Below are 18,075 nucleotides of genomic sequence, written 5' to 3'. Positions count from 1 at the left end.
CTTCTTCTCACACCTTTCTCTCGGGTATAAAATATAAAATTTCAAAAATACTCCGAATAAGGAATGATAGTCTTGAAGGATGCAAAACTGATTGAAAATTTAATTTCAATGATGGATGGATGGACGTTTGACGTCAATTGGCAAATTAAAGGCATATTCAGGGCCGAGAAGAAAAAAAAGGGGCTAAAGATATCAAAGGGCCATTCCAAATCATAAGTCATAAATATAAACTAATAACACCATGGCAAAAAAAAAAAGAAAAAGACCAAAACACAACATAAGTATACAAAGCACAACATAGAAAACTAAAGACTGCATGGGCAACACGAATCCTGCCAAAACCGGGCTGATCTCAAGCAGATCCTTCTCCACATGTAGCACCCGTCGTGTTGTTCATGTAAGTACACACCCGGTGATAACTCTAATTCTGTAGGTCACATTCGGGGAAAAGGATGACGGGATTGTGGTTATACGACGATTGGACATATCCGTCGTCATCTGTGAAACAACAGATATTCCATAACGGTCAGCCAACTCGTGATGGCCTACGTAGAACATGTTACTGCTTTATGAATACGAACTCTTCTTCGTACTAGACCAACACTCTGAGTCAGATTTTTTACGTGCTAGTTTACAAGGTAACAGTCCGCAGGAAGACGTATTGCCTAATCGGAGACATTATTATGACTTCGAGCCGACTAGTCTTTGCAATTACTTCTTATTGTCGCGTGCAGCAAATACCTATTTTAAAGTCTTTGGTTTGACTCGACTGGGAATAAAACCCCGATCCCCCCCTGAGATCTCGTAGCAAGCATGATACTAATAACCAACAAGCTCTGAATCGTCTATGAGAAAGTTGCAAATAAAGAAGGAGGTATTATAAGAACCATTATTTGGCCCCTGAAATTCACTTAGAAGTCTTTTAAAGTATATCAATTTTATTGATTAATGACTAGGTTAGTATCATATGGACACTTTAGCGCTGAAAAGGCACTATGTCATCATAATCATGTAAAAATTTACGTATATGACCTCAAATAACAATTTCAAGCATAGTTTTGGGTCAAAATATAAGCAACAGGTATTAATACCAATATCTAATATAATACTGATGTCTGGCAGACTAATAATGTCTTATAATCATTTATCATATACTTCATGCCTAATACAGTGCTTTTTGCATATGTGTAACGACCGGAAGAAAACAAGTCGTATTTGCACACCCGGTCTAATAACCCCGTATCAGCCCAATGGCGTCACTATCCGGGCTGATATGGCTGTATCAGCCCGGGCAGAAAATCCATACCAGCTTCCTGTGTTAATCTTCTTTATTTTCGGAAGTATATGATAAAGAGATTAATACATGGCCTTTTCCATATCGGCCCGGGTATCATCCCTCGACCCATAACAGCACCTCGACTACGTCTCGGGCTGATATGGGGATCTCGGGATGATACCCGGGCCGATATGGAAAAGGCCATGTATTAATCTCTATATAAAGGATGTTATTTGGTATATCTATAATACTTTTTAATTTTCGAATTCAAGGGGTAAAAAGTGGCCTCATCATACCTCCTCCTTTAAGATGAACTGTCAATGATCTGCCATCAACAATAAATTCTCCAAAAAACCAAGTTACGACAAAACACAATCACTGAAAATGTTGCTGACTTAGGACAGTCACATGAAAATGTGGCATGATTTTTTAAGTTTTTGTGATCTCAATACCCTCCTTTTGAACCTGAATTAGTGGACAAACAACAAAAGTAAACAAAAGGACATGCACTAAAATCAGTACTTGAGAATAAAAACACTAGATTTTGGTAATCACTACAGAACATAAGCAAACCAAGACGATACCACATCTAAATTAAGACAGTCACTTTTTTATTTACAATACACTTTATGTAGAACAGACAAATAAAAATATATCTTAGAATTTTACGGGGTAATCTTTTGGTTAATTCTGTTCACATATCTAATTGATAGTAGCTGAAAATAGGCAAACTATAATTTTACCATGTAATACAATATTCTAGAACTACATTATTGCATAACAAGTTATATCATATAGTTTTATAGATTTTTTTTGTACAATGTGCATATCATTTCTAAGAAGTCCATGACATATTTGATTTTAATTCTAATAATCGGTAACAAGCTTTCGGAGAATACCATTAGACGATGAGCACAGACCTACATAATATGTGTATATATACAGATGGGACCTTTTCCTTGCATCCTGCTCATATCCGCCTGGCAATGTAAGTAGTATATTTTATATCATTATATTTTATATCATAGGCAACAGAAACCAGATATATGTATGTGTATCGTGTTTTTTAAATGATTTCTTTTATTGCGAACCCAATGAAAGTTTTCCACAGTGCCATCTCTATCTTGACCAGGTATTTAAACTTTTGCAAGTTCACCTGTCCTATTGAATAAATACAATAGCTATTGTTCTCTGTGTAGTTTATTCTCTGAGACCTTTAAATTTCTTCTAAGAGAAATCTATCATTCATTGATTAAATTACCTGAGTAAAAAAAATTTCTTACATGTAGACAAAAATACTTTTTTTATACTCATTAATTGCGTGTGATGATGTATTTATTCAATATTAATAATATATTTTCATTCAGTTTAATATAAACATTGATTCAATCATAAAAAGTTGATTTCTAAAAAAAGTTTTATCAATGTTTCTATTGAAAGTTGATTTTTTTTTGTTTGGTTATAGAATACATTTAAGAAGATCTTAATTTGAAACATCATTATTTTCAAGTTCTTATTCATGTCAAACAAATTTTTTTTAAAAGGAACAATGTTGAAAGTTTTGTCAGAAATCAACTTTTTATGATTGAATCAATGTTTATATTAAACTGAATGAAAATATATTATTATTGCGAACCCAATGAAAGTTTTCCACAGTGCCATCTCTATCTTGACCAGGTATTTAAACTTTTGCAAGTTCACCTGTCCTATTGAATAAATACAATAGCTATTGTTCTCTGTGTAGTTTATTCTCTGGGACCTTTAAATTCCTTCTAAGAGAAATCTATCATTCATTGATTAAATTACCTGAGTAAAAAAAAATTCTTATATATAGACAAAAATACTGTTTTTATACTCATTAACTGCGTGTTATGATGTAGTTATTCAATATTAATAATATATTTTCATTCTGTTTAATATAAACATTGATTCAATCATAAAAAGTTGATTTCTGACAAAACTTTCAACATTGTTCATTTTAAAAAAAAAATTGTTTGACATGAATAAGAACTTGAAAATAATGATGTTTCAAATTAAGATCTCCTTCAATGTATTCTATAACTAAACAAAAAAAAAATCAAATTTCAATAGCAACATTGATAAAACTTTTGTTAGAAATCAACTTTTTATGATTGAATCAATGTTTATATTAAACTGAATGAAAATATATTATTAATATTGAATAAATACATCATCACATGCAGTTATTGAGTATAAAAACAGTATTTTTGTCTATATGTAAGAAAACTTTTTTACTCAGGTAATTTAATCAATGAATGATAGATTTCTCTTAGAAGAAATTTAAAGGTCCCAGTGAATAAACTACACAGAGAAAAATAGCTATTGTATTTATTCAATAGGACAGGTGAACTTGCAAAAGTTTAAATAACTGGTCAAGATAGAGATGGCACTGTGGAAAACTTTCATTGGGTTCGCAATAATATTGAATAACTACATCATCACACGCAATTAATGAGTATAAAAAAAGTATTTTTGTCTACATGTAAGAATTTCTTTTTACAATTTAATCAATGAATGATAGATTTCTCTTAGAAGAAATTTAAAGGTCCCAGAGAATAAACTACACAGAGAACAATAGCTATTGTATTTATTCAATAGGACAGGTGAACTTGCAAAAGTTTATTGCGAACCCAATGAAAGTTTTCCACAGTGCCATCTCTATCTTGACCAGGTATTTAAACTTTTGCAAGTTCACCTGTTCTATTGAATGAATACAATAGCTATTTTTCTCTGTGTAGTTTATTCACTGGGACCTTTAAATTTCTTCTAAGAGAAATCTATCATTCATTGATTAAATTACCTGTGTAAAAAAAAATTCTTTTATATAGACAAAAATACTTTTTTTATACTCATTAATTGCGTGTGATGATGTAGTTATTCAATATTAATAATATATTTTCATTCAGTTTAATATAAACATTGATTCAATCATAAGAAGTTTAACAAAAGTTTTATCAATGTTCCTATTGAAAGTTGATTTTTTTTTGTTTAGTTATAGAATACATTTAAGAAGATCTTAATTTGAAACATCATTATTTTCAAGTTCTTATTCATGTCAAACAAATTTTTTTTTAAAAGGAACAATGTTGAAAGTTTTGTCAGAAATCAAATTTTTATGATTGAATCAATGTTTATATTAAACTGAATGAAAATATATTATTAATATTGAATAACTACATCATCACACACAGTTAATGAGTATAAAAACAGTATTTTTGTCTATATATAAGAAATTTTTTTTACTCAGGTAATTCAATCAATGAATGATAGATTTCTCTTAGAAGAAATTTAAAGGTCCCAGAGAATAAACTACACAGAGAACAATAGCTATTGTATCTATTCAATAGGACAGGTGAACTTGCAAAAGTTTAAATACCTGGTCAAGATAGAGATGGCACTGTGGAAAACTTTCATTGGGTTCGCAATAAATACCTGGTCAAGATAGAGATGGCACTGTGGAAAACTTTCATTGGGTTCGCAATAAGTGTTACATGTATGTACAATCTGATTGTTGTATTCAAAAAACATTTTGAAAATTCACCATACATGTATTAATATTTATTAAACGTAAATGAAAAAAAGTGAGTGGACCGCGAACACGTGTCTTTAATCGGGCATAAATATATATAAGGTGGATGAAGGCATCAGAAAAGCGCATCGGACGCACGAAATTAATAAATTGGTATTTTCAATTCTAACACGGGTCGATACCATGGCTGGTGGATTGTTTGTCAACTTAAGATTCAAAGCTTACCAGATTTATAATATTTTTTTTTTAATTTTTCGATTGTTAATTTAGAAATGATTAGGAAACTAATGTTCCGAAACCCGGAGGCAAAGTTTACATTAGTTGAATTTGGATTTAGGCCCCTTTGGTTATAAAGCTCTTCACGTGGTTTGGTTTTATACGACCTTTGCTTTCACATTTTCGGGTTTGAGCGTTCTAGATGAAAGTAAACCAAAAAGCGCTTAGGACACACGAATTATAAAATTTTTCATGTTCTTTTACCAACACTGGTCGATACCAATGCTGGCGGACTGATAGTCAGCTCTGTATTAAAAAAAATAAATTATACTACCTTTTTCTCAAATGAGGATGAAACTAATGTTCCGGGACCCTGAGACAAAGTAACTCCCTAGATGAATTTTGCTTGTTCCCTTACTCTTTATAGATATAAGAAGATGTGGTATGAGAGCCAATGAGACAACTCTCCATCCAAGTCAAAATTTATAAAAGTAAACCATTATAGGTCAAAGTACGGTCTTCAACACGGAGCCTTGGCTCACACCGAACAGCAAGCTATAAAGGGCCCCTAAAATTACTAGTACAAAACCATTCAAACGGAAAAAACAACGGTCTAATCTATATAAAAAACGAGAAACGAGAAACACTTATGAACCACATCAACAAACGACAACTACTGAACATCAGATTCCTGACTTAGGAGAGGTGCAAACAATTGCAGCGGGTTTAAACGTTTTAATGGTACCAAACCTTCACCCTTATCTGAAACAATAGTGTAACATCACAACATAGAAAGACACACTATAAAATATCAATTGAAATGGCTTAACTCAATCAAAAGACATATTAGACACCAGTGAACATGTTTTGCATTTTATTCTTCCTTTGCTTTCAAATATAAGGTTTGAGCGTTCCTGATGAAGGTAAATGACTGGTCCATACCACTGCTGGTTGATAGTCAACCCAAAATTCAAAGCATACAAGTTGTATGATACTTTTTTCTTAAATTCTTCGTTGATAAATTTAGAAATGATTAAGAAATTAATGTTCCGACTCCTTGAGTCAAAGTTAACCCTAAGACTAGATGAATTTTGCTTGTTCCCTTACTCTTTCAAATATTTCAGCTATTCAAATCTGCTTCATTTAGGCTTTGGTGGATAGTTGTCTTTTTGGCAATCATGACACGTCTCCTTATTATATAACAACTATAGAGAATTTATATTGTTGTAAATACTATCAGTTCAACAGAAGATGTCAAGGGCAACTCGTACTCTTTTTGACCTACAAAGTGCAAATAAACTCACCGTAGATACAAAATACGGTTGTCTGTTTTAATTGTATTTCTACAAAAAGGAGTTATCTATATTGTTTATTTTCGATATCTAAAATTGAACTTTTAGTTAAAATTAGTTATGAAAATATTATAATAACAAACTGTTTTAATTTTGAATAAGAAGGAATAAACATACCATCCCTATTAAGTGCAAGGAATTTCGTCCCGTCTTTTATCAATTCGAGCATGAGAACCGAATTCAGAAAAAATAACTAGGTATTTAGTAGGACTAGTAAGATAGATGAAAGAAAAGCGTTGTATATATAGAAAATCATACCTTATATTTATTTAATTTTTTATAATTCTTTTTTTACACAATAAGTCATCTTAATATCTAAATATTTTTTTGAGATATTGCTATAAACGGTTGTTTTCATTTGTCCACATGGTTTTAAGCCATTTATTGAGATTCATAGAAGAAAAGAAACAATCCTGTCATGAAAAGATTACAGTTTCCACGCAACCTTAGAAATGCATGACAACATTTGATGATGATATATACCGCGAAAATGAAATACATTATGTCGTGAAAGAGATGAGAAGCCATCAGAAGAATTCAGGAAGCAGCGTTTAAATGATGCAGTTTTATATTATTTAGAACATGCAAATAATGATTTTAAAAAACCTGAGGGATTGCACGAACTCAAAGAGAAAGCGAGACAGGGTTCGTCAACAGGACAACACAATAGTGTCTACTTATGTAATCACCTCTCATGATTGTTACCGCGGTGAATATAATATTTTATCAAAGAAGATTCCATATGCTCTTATCCAACTAGAAAAGACATTTTATTGTCATATAAAAAGTGTTTTTTAAACAAAAAACTTATACATGTATTTACTGAGGCTATAGATGAAAAGGTCCTTCAATTTTACAAAAGTCGATGGAAAATTTTCATGTCATCAGACATATTAATAAAACTTTTGTTTATCTAAATAATCTAGACATATCAGGTAAACATTCTTTCCTTTTTATAACATTTTGTCTTATTTTCATACATAACTAGGGGCGATATGCATATTGAACTTAATATAAACATAAGGAGACGTGGTATGATTGCCACTATACTGAGACTACGTTCTACCATAGACCAAAGGACATGAGCACACAATTACAAATCACCATACGGCCTTCAACAATGAATAAAACATTCATACTGTACAGCTAGCAATAAAAGGCATAGGTGTGGCAAAATGTGAACCCAACGGTCTGAATTGTACCAAAACAATTATAACAGAAAGAAACAAACGACAAACACTAGATAACTCATGGCTTGGAACAGACACATAAAAGATGTTTGTGAGCGCTCTACCCTTCCTAACCTTGGACAGTGCTGTAACAGTACAACGTAAAAACTAATTGTAAGATCATTCGGAAAGGGTTTGACTTACAAGTTCGGTACTAAGCATAGACACAACTAACAATGAGACAAAAGACACAAAGTCCCGAATTAAGAGTACTCACAATTACTGAAAGCTAGTTCAAAGCCCAATTTCAACTTATCATTAACCATGTTTTCCCAGACCTAAATATCAATCAGTACCCCTCCAGCGAATTATATAAGTATAAGCAGATGTAGAACCATAGGTATTAATGACTAAGAACTAGTGTATGAAACTATTAAAATTATTATCAATGTTAGTGCCAATAACGAAAATATTCAATGATCTTTATTCAAAAACGACAACCTGATGTTATTCAAAGCACCAATTAATATACATGGATTGATCAGTTCTCTGTTCATGTTCCCCTTTATTTTTAAAGTTACGTTAAATTCGTAATTATTCGTGGGATACCTTTCGTGAATTTTGTTGCTAAACGTCACTCACAAATTTTAAATGTTGAACGAAGTATAAACTTTCTATATATAGATATAAGAAGATGTGGTATGAGTGCCAATGAGACAACTCTCCATATATATGTTGGAATAAAGACATTGGTGAAACAACGAAATCAATTATCAACGAAAATATTTCTTAATCAATTAAAATTAGTACCCATGTAAATAAATAAATCCACAGTATTGTTGAGTTGCTATGTTATTAATTGCTACTCTGCATCTCCTGAAATTTTAGAACCCACTTTGGGGTCAATTTAATGTCTTTATTATCAAATAGCATGTAGAATGTTCATAAAGCAATTTAACAATTTAAATCCTTTTCTTGTCATTTTTACATGTATGACGATATTGTCAAAACCTAAAACATATCTTGTTTCACTTGTCAATTTGTTGGTGCTTTATTATGGATGAATTGTTTCTTCTGTTTGGACTTGAATGCAACAGAAAGGAAATACTCATTATAATTGTTTATCAAATTTGATGTCACTGTTATAAATGGATCAAAACAGATAGAAGATACTAGGAAATAATCATTTTTTTTATATTTTCAGATGGAAGGCAATCTTACAGGGAAGTCAGTATGGTCTCTGATGGTTTTGGTTCTTTTAACATACCATTGGAAATTTGTAACCGGAGAGTTTGCTGGTGACGATATAGTTTTAGGCAAGTAAAGAATATACGCTTTTGAATATGTTTTTTTATGCCCCACTTATGGGCATTATGTTTTTTTTTCGGTCTGTGCGTCCGTTTGTTCGTCCGTCCGTTCGTTCGAGTGGGACATCCATGTACTATGGTCACATTCTTGATGTAACTATTATCATTTGTTTGATAGTCGTCAATCTAATTATCATGCTTGTTTCCCGATACTGTCAAACAAATAACTCGTTATCACCACTCACTCCATGCTGATTTTGCACAACCGGTAACTATCTTCCACTTTACTCCGTCAGATTCTTTGCTCGTATATCATCTGAAGACATCCAATAAAGGGTAATGGTCAGTGACCCTTTTCAAACTATCCAATCTAATCTCTTCCTACACACATTTTTGGATTTTTTTTACTATGGTCTATCAAAAATATTGTCGGATAAACTCCAAAATTCTATGTTCCAACTATTTCCTGAATGTATGTTCCGACCTGATTGCAAGCATCGCTTTACTTTAAAAACAGTAAAGTTTTTTCTTTTCATTTTTAGCTCACCTGGCCCAAAGTTTGAATTTAAATATTGAGCTTAATTGTTGTTATTGCAATTGCCATGATTGCATATTTGAAGAAATTCTCACACAATAACAGCATTTACACTTCGCTGTTTATTGACTCCTTCAAATTTTACTGCTTGAGATGTGCATTTCAACAATGAATTTTATCTCTTCGGTGATGCACTAGGCAAAACTTGTAAATTATAACTTGCAAAACAAAAAGAAGAATCATGAAAGAATATACAAATACAATCCGATAAATCGATTATTGGATTTTCGTCATATTGAATGAATGAATATTTTTTTATTTGCAAAAGCATACAGAACATGCTATGGCAATACATAATATATACACAATGTGACAAAAGACTGATAGCAGAGAACAATACAATAATAACATAACTATAATAACATATTGATATTGTAATATATCAGTTGCTCGACATAATCGTGACAAAGCCCCTTTTCTAAGATCGTTCCCTGCGCTCGCTCGATAAAAACTTCTTAGTATGACTCACAGCTGATGTTTTACAGAATTATTATGCAGAAAGCCTAAGAAAAGATAGACACATACAGATATACTTATTCAAAACACTTGTGATTCATTAAATATTTTATATCTATTTATATTTTCAGAGGTTGACAGGGCAATAGGTGGTTATGTTGCAACAACAGCTGTGGAGAAAATGCTTGAAATAAACGGAATGTTGGAAAACATCGCATCAACATGCAGCGCAAAAGTAGAATCAGAATATAAACTCTGCGAAGCATGTACTGAGTTGAGTACGAAGACATGTAACCCACCGCCGTGAGTAATTCAATATTTAGATATATTTGTATTAATGTTTTGAATATGAAAATCTTCAAGTGTTCTATATATTAATTTCATTATGTTTCAAGATGTTGTTGTTTATTTAAATTTTTCTCGTTATATATTCCATGTTTTCAAAGATAATTCTTCTCTCGAGATGTATATATCAAAGGATTATCTTCTGGTATAAACTACCATAAGAAATTGTACACCAAATTCTTATGAATTAAGGTTGCTAACTTAATTGATTATATAGCTGTTCAACATTTTAGGTTTTATAAGTCCTTGGCTTTCAAATATTCGGCTTTGAGCTAACCTGATGAAGTTAAATCCAGAAAAGCGCTTCGGACGCCTTAAATTTATAACTTGTTGTTTTTCATCTTTTGAAGGTTTATGAGAGAATGACATACAATCGGAAAATCAGATACATACTCTTGGAGGTTAAACTATGTTACACAAGAATCTAGCAAAAATTTTGGGATTTTATGAATAGCAAAGAAGCTAGTTTCATTCAAATGTGTACATCTACAGCTGACTATGCGGTATGGGGTTTACTCATGGTTGAAGGCCGTACGGTGACCTATAGTTGTTAATTTCTGTGTCTTTTAGTCTCTTATGGAGAGTTGTCTCATTGTCAACCATACCAAGACAATCTAGCAACTGATGAAATTATAACCATTTTAAAGATTAATCTATTGATTCCTTATTTATGAATTTTGGAGCTATATGAAACATATTGAAACCGAATATCTGATTTAGGGTTAAAAAATTGTATTGTGCTAGCTTGTGGGTAAACATTGAAGAGTGGGTAATATCTTCCAGTTACTATGATAAAATAAAAATTATGCACGAATACTTAGGTACAAAATGAGGGGACAGACGGATTGAATAAAAACTTATTGCGCATGACGGAAACCTTTCAGATGTTGGCATTTTCTTACAATTTAGATTTGCTATTTTGGTAAGTTGACAATGAGACTATTTCTTCTAGCTTTCCTTATATGAAGTTTGGTTTACAAGATAGAAAAATATATTGAAAATTTACTTTTTTTTTTGCAGAAACCCTTTAAAAGAATTGTCAGTTCTTATTTTCTCGTCTTACGTTCTAACGGTGTCTGCCACTGAAGTCATAGTGTCGAAGGCTTCAAAAGCTCTTGATCGGTTCGGTAAAGATAGTTAGAAATACCTTGAAACTGTTGGTAAAACGGCAGAAAAACTAGGAAAATCTGTTCTTAGAGGTGGAGACAGATTGTTTAAATCGACTGGAAAAAAACTGAAAGAAATGGGAAAAAGATTAGAAGACGTTTCAAAAGATTTATTAAAAAAAAGTACAAAAGGACTAACACATATATCTAAGCAAATTGCTACAGGTATTAAAGATACGTTAAAAGGCCTTAAGAAAACAACTAGGCCACTCATAAAAGGAACTGTTAAAATTTTGAATACTGTTGGAAAAACTGCAGGAAAAGCTGTCAAGGATTTGGGCAAGGGTATCTCTAAAACGTTATCAAATACAGCCAAATTAGTAGGAGGTGCTGTAAGGAGAATACTTAACACTCGACTACCTCGGATATCTTACCGTCTTCCACGAGTACGACTTCCTCGGGTATCTTTTCGTGCTCCACGCATACATGTACGACTTCCTCGAGTATCCTTTCGTGGTCCAAGTAAGTAAATAGATATAAGAAGATGTGGTATTAGTGCAAATGAGACAACTCTCCATCCAAGTCACAATTTGTAAAAGTAAACCATTATAGGTCGAAGTACGGTCTTCAACACGGAGCCTTGGCTCACACCGAATAGCAAGCTTCAAACGGGAAAACCAACGGTCTAATCTATATAAAAAACGAGAAACGAGAAACACTTATGAACCACATCAAGAAACGACAACTACTAAACATCAGATTCCTGACTTAGGGCAGGTGCAAACAAATGCAGCGGGTTTAAACGTTTTGATAGGTACCAACCTTCACCCTTATCTGAAACAATAGTGTAACATCACAACATAGAAAGACACACTATAAAATATCAATTGAAATGGCTTAACTCAATCAAAAGACATATTAACACAAGTGAACATACACTGAACGAATAAATTTGATCTATGTATAAACATGTTTAAAAAAAATAAATAACTCATAGTAAATACATGCACATCCGAATTATTTTTATTATAGCTGAAATTATAAACTATCAATATTCGCTAAGAATTAATTGTCAGTTCATTATGGCAAATCAAGAGCAAGTAATAGTAGTATCACTGACATATCCTATGTATGAACTGAATACATTTGTAACAAAATATGCTTCCAGGGTTTGGTCGTCGCTGGGGGAAAAAACGAGATACAAAAATAGTGCGTGATATGAGTTGTTCGTGTACTATGTGTGACCCTTTCGAGGAAGGAGTTTCTGAAACGGAAATGACAAAAAGAGGTATGTACACTTCAATTTCGATGATAATAGTTGTGTATGACTCTCCTTCAATCTAAAATTTGTATTTGTATGTATTCTTATGAAAAAGAAAATTATCATGTTATTATTATTATTGGTTTTGCATGCTTCATCATATGTTGTTTAAGTTCTTTCTGTATCTAAATTCTGATAGACAGTATCCATCTCATTAAACCTGAAATACAAGAAAACAGAGATACATTTTAGTCTGTTTTAGATATTGTCTTGTATTTAGAAATCGACAATGAGGGTCGGTTCAGAGCTAAACTACACGACAAGAATTTGATTTTTCAATTGTGAACTATCCATTTCTGTGAAAATACCAGCAGCACCTGCATGTGGAATATATATCTCGTATTCAATACGATATAACGTTTTCTATCATGATTTCACCGCTAACAAGGGACTTTTGCATCAGGAGTTCAAGTAGTAAATTTGAAGTCAACCTACGAAATTTTTACGGATGTCAAAATGATTGTTTGACAATAATTGAATACCTGTTTCACAGTTGACCACGTAAATGTTCCAATTGTCCTAAACACAATCATATCCTTTTTTCTTCGATTGTGACATTACCGAATATGTCTTATTGCCGTAATTTTACTTCCTGCAAATTCTTTTCTCAGTGGTGCTATATGTTTTTCATCGACTCATGTTTTTATTGTCCCATTTGTATCCTTTCTCCTTTGATTTTTTAACCACTATGCCTTAAACGAGAGAAGCGATATAAGATCAAGGTACAAACCCTAAAACTTTTAAAAGGTTGTCCACGCTTGTTTTGATTGTTAAAAATAATTAAAATCAACAACTGTTTTAATACGAGGTTAAAAAAATATACGGGGAATATGAACGATTTCCATTCTGATGTTTATATAGAATACTCATATATACAGTACATTACTGTTAAAGCTTGAGTTAAAAAGGGGAGGGGAAAATTCAGTACTTGTGTGGGAAAACGAAAGATTATCAGTACGTTAAAGAGCCCTGACAACAATTACTGAAAGGTTTTCGTTTTTTCTGTGGGATGTTTGAGTTTAATATAATTTGGGAGGTTTTAAGTTCTAGATGCATGGATTCATTTGGATCTGAAATTATTTTGCTACTGTTATACAGGTGGGAGAATATGGACAGCTTTTAAATACATGTATAATGATCAAGCGTTCCTAAACAGTATAATCACCAGAGATTCTTTTCAAATGGCTTTAATATTTCTTTTGTTATATTGTTGGAAGGCATAATAGACGATGGTATGACTAGTGAGGGTTCAAGCAGCATCATTTTCATTCTTCTTTTTCTTTGTTTTCATTTTTAAACAGACATTTACAATAATCCGAAAATAAAAGATACAAATATTCCCTATCCCCCCAAAAAAGGACACCATACACAACTTTCTGTTAATAGAAAAGAAAGAATACGGGTATCCATCCTTGACACAACATGAATATTTGCACAGCGAAACCAAAAGAACATCGCGTCTATTGGTGTTCTACATCTCAAAAGCACAGTGAGGCTTTCAACACGGATCAAACAAACTCTCACCTCACTGCAAGCTAAAGACGGCCTCTAGCACCGGTTTGAGCGGAATTCTTTGCTAACTGACGATTATGCATCAACTGTGAATTAAAGAACAAAGCCATGGAATTATATCCTGCAAGGTGTTTTTCTTTTACATCAAAATGTTGACTTGTCGACAATTATCTTTGCAAGTTCTTTTTCGATTTTGAAAATTTTTGGTTCTAAAATTATGGGACTCTATCCATCAGATTTCAAGCAATTTTTAAGATGTCACATACTTATTCTAGAATGCTTAGATCAAATTACTATAAATCCTTTATGCTGTTGTTGGGATTGGTGAATGTTTCGACTCAACTTTAGATTTTGAAAATTACAATTTTATACGCATAATCTTATTATCATGCTATTTTTTCTATAAAGCAATTTTAGGGGCAGATCCAGGATTTCTGAAAGGGGTGTAATTCCTTGATTTTAATGATTTTTTAGGGGGGGTAATCAAAGGGCGTGCATACGCCCTCTTCGCTTTGGATCCGACACTACTGATTAGATGCCTTGTAAATTTTCCATTTTATTCTCGCTACATCTGTTTGTTTTGTATTACAAAGCTTATTTTTTTGGTAAATATAAATGCAAATAACAAAAGGGTTGAATAAGATTGAGAATAGAAATGGGGAATGAGTCAAAGAGACAACAACCCGACCAAAGAGCAGAAAACAGCCAAAGGCCACCAATGGATCTTCAACACAGCGAGAAAATCCTTGAAGTATGGTTTGTCAATAATAACTTTTCAACAGGCAAGTATTGCTGGAATTTTGTTTGCATTTTGCATGCAATTACTACTCTGTTTTTATTTAAATTTACCATGTACATAGTTTATAAAAATCCTTATTTTGTTAAGCTGATTTAACGTTTCTGATGTATTTTCCCTTATCTGTAAGTAATTAAAAAGATTTTGATTTTTGTTGCAGTGTGTGGATCCAGTTATTTCTCAAATCAAGCTAATCTCGATTCGGAGTTTAATGATTTAAGCAACTTGCATGATTTTACAGTTAATAATCAACTTGTTACAAAGGTAATACATGCTATCATAATAAAAAAGGTGTAACAGGAATTGCCAAAAATACTGCACTGTTCAGCTAACATAATCAACCATCAACCCCCAAAATCCGCAAAAAAAACCCAGATGTACAATGTTAAACAACAACGAACAACACATTGTTCAAAAAGCCTGACTTTTTACAGGTACACATTTGGTAGATTAAAATCAGTTTTCAATTAGGTTTTCACACCCCACCCCTTTTCCTTTCTGCCTGTCTAGATCAGATGTCGTAAAATTAGTATTCACAGTAAATATACAGTATGGCTTTTAACTTTAATAATGAAATAAAAAAGGCAAATACATTGGAAGGAAGGATGAAAATATCTCTACAGGAAGTTAGCTAAGGTATACATTGTAAATTATAAAAGCTGTTTTGCTTTCAAAAGTAGATGAATTGTGTCTTTTTGTGGAGTTTGACAAAACTCTTTCCCGAACCAATACCAACTGGCTGCTACCTAGATGTATGTTATGAATCTGCTGAATTAACTTAATTAAGTAAAATAATTATGATAGAAGCAGAGATAGTTTAAATCAACATATTTTTTATAGTTTGTACAGTCTATCAAAATAGATAAAACTAAGTTTATTGAGAGGTTGAAGATATTCATATGGACACCAATTGTGTCACTTCAATAGCAGACTTGTTCCTTTATGGTTATGAAATCTAGTAAAACTCAGTAAAGATTCCTCTAAATTCTGTTTGATAAAAGAACATTGAAAACTCTTTCCGTTATGATATTTTTTCTGTTACATAACTTTGAATTAAATAATTATACTGTTGGTTGTTACCCTTAAACAATGACTTTAAATACATCGAATTCTAATTCCAATATCAATAAATCAGGCCGTTGCATTTTCTTTAGAGTTGTCATTTATCACCCCAGTGCATTTTATAGTAATACGGCATTGGCTTTTCTCATTGATATAGGTAATACGATGACCTGTAACTGTTCACATCTTTGTCTTTTGATCATTATGAATACTAATAGTTGTCTCATTTGAAATCATCTCGGTATTCTTATCAAGAAATGGTAAAAGAAAATTTCTGATATATAATAATTCCAGGAGCTGATTTTATACTTTTAAATGAATTATATATTTTTTTTAATTTATTTATTATTTTTCAGAAATTTGAATTCTATATTATTTTTTTTCAGATTGTTATGGAGCTGTCGTCTTTAGAAAAGATAAACAGCGAGTATTACCTATCCGATTCAAAAATAACGTTTTTAGCTCCAAACGGAAGGGAATTAAATGTAGAGATGACTAAAGGAATGCCGTTTGCTGGATTGACGCCTTTAAATACTACAGAAATTGCGAGTATAGAAGGGCCAAAAGTTTTTAAGTTACTGAAAATGAATCCTTGAAAGCTTCATTAAAACTGCATAATGCTAACATGATATTTGTTGTATTTTTTATACGGTTTGGTTAATATCATTACGATTGGTTGATTTATTGGTTTTTACTACTGTGCTATTTCGTGGCGGTCAGTTTTTATTGGTAGAGAAATCGGAGTGCCCGGAGAGAACCACCGACTTTCGGTTTGAAAACTGGCAAACTTAATCAACTAAGATTGGAGTCAAGTGCACCTTCCAAGTACGAGATTCGAACTCACAACCTCAGTGTTCTTATGCTAGCGATACAGTAGTTTGACTACTTATACCACTCAATTACCGAAGCCCCGCTTAATCATTATGGTTAAATCTAATATTGATACACGCTTGTTTTAAGAATTCAAAACTGATACGATTACTTCAAATAACTGTTAATGGCAACGAAGAAATTGAAACAAGAGAAAGCATATTGATAAAGCTTATAAGGAATGTTCTTATCTTATATACTAAAACGAAGTATTGTTAGTACTATGTTGGATAAAAAAGATACCAAAGGTTAACAAAAAACTCATGAGTAGAAGAAAAAAGGGACAACAGCATGCCCAAAACGAAAAAATAAAAAGACAAACAAAAGTACACGAAATTTTAGTCAGAAACCCATAAATTGAGCAACACGAACCCTATTAAACAACCCATGTACTCAAATGCGTCCGAAGGTTAAGCAGTTCCTGATCAACTGCCGTTACCATGACCAGTTTAACAGTAGTGCTGTTGTGTATATAAACATGAGGCATACTCTGGTTAATTTTAATATGCTCCCTTAGTTTACATTATGTGCAGAGAGAAATTAATCTATTATATATCGGATCTCATTTCTTTTCTGTCTGGTCAAAACTGCACAGATGTTAACTGATTTCCAAAATACCAGTACTTTTCCCCAATATTAACACAGATGGACGACTTCACACTAAAATCTATGACAAACGGGATGATTTCAACTTCCCAATTATCAATTTCCCATTTCTCTGCAGTAACATACCCTCTGCTCCATCGTATGGTGTGTTCATATCTCAAATGATACGTTATGCTCGTGCATGTTCACAATATACTGACTTCATATACAGGAGTGTACTCCTTACGCAGAAACTGCTCCAACAGAGTTATGAGGAGGAAAGACTAAAAATGACAATCCGTAAATTTTATGGACACCATCAAGAATTGGTTGATCTATACGATGTGTCTGTGTCTAAACTAACTAATGACATTTTTACCACGTCTTAGATTGTGGTTTAATATCTATGTTGTCTGTCTGCTAAGTACCAAACGTGACCTATTCCCGAATATGACTGTTATACCGAGAGTGAATTTACTTTGCTGTACGAGTCTCGATATTTGTACATCCAACATTCATGTATTTATTTTTAATGTTTTTGTTATGGTTTCGGTTGA

General features: G+C 32.3%; 1 protein-coding gene across 1 annotated transcript; it reads left to right on the top strand.

Annotated features, from left to right (window-relative positions):
- Nucleotides 1-10,052: 10,052 nt before the first annotated feature.
- LOC127738668 (uncharacterized) lies at nucleotides 10,053-16,692 on the top strand. The gene is made up of 5 exons (XM_052249998.1): nucleotides 10,053-10,224; nucleotides 11,287-11,894; nucleotides 12,541-12,660; nucleotides 15,162-15,265; nucleotides 16,450-16,692. Exons 2-5 carry the CDS (start codon nucleotides 11,510-11,512, stop codon nucleotides 16,657-16,659), a joined length of 819 nt encoding a protein of 272 aa, XP_052105958.1. The 5' UTR covers nucleotides 10,053-10,224; nucleotides 11,287-11,509; the 3' UTR covers nucleotides 16,660-16,692.
- Nucleotides 16,693-18,075: the final 1,383 nt, after the last annotated feature.

This window comes from Mytilus californianus, unplaced genomic scaffold, assembly GCF_021869535.1.
Source record: "Mytilus californianus isolate M0D057914Y unplaced genomic scaffold, xbMytCali1.0.p SCAF_4, whole genome shotgun sequence".
Classification (NCBI taxonomy): domain Eukaryota; kingdom Metazoa; phylum Mollusca; class Bivalvia; order Mytilida; family Mytilidae; genus Mytilus; species Mytilus californianus.
This window is presented reverse-complemented; position numbering and strand designations above follow the sequence as displayed.

Bases quoted from the DNA above. Each gene is read 5' to 3' on its own strand.
- LOC127738668 (XM_052249998.1), top strand. From the start codon at position 11,510: ATGGGAAAAAGATTAGAAGACGTTTCAAAAGATTTATTAAAAAAAAGT. The intron at 11,895-12,540 runs GTAAGTAAATAG...ATATGCTTCCAG, and splicing joins AGTATCCTTTCGTGGTCCAA to GGTTTGGTCGTCGCTGGGGG. The intron at 15,266-16,449 runs GTAATACATGCT...ATTTTTTTTCAG, and splicing joins ATAATCAACTTGTTACAAAG to ATTGTTATGGAGCTGTCGTC.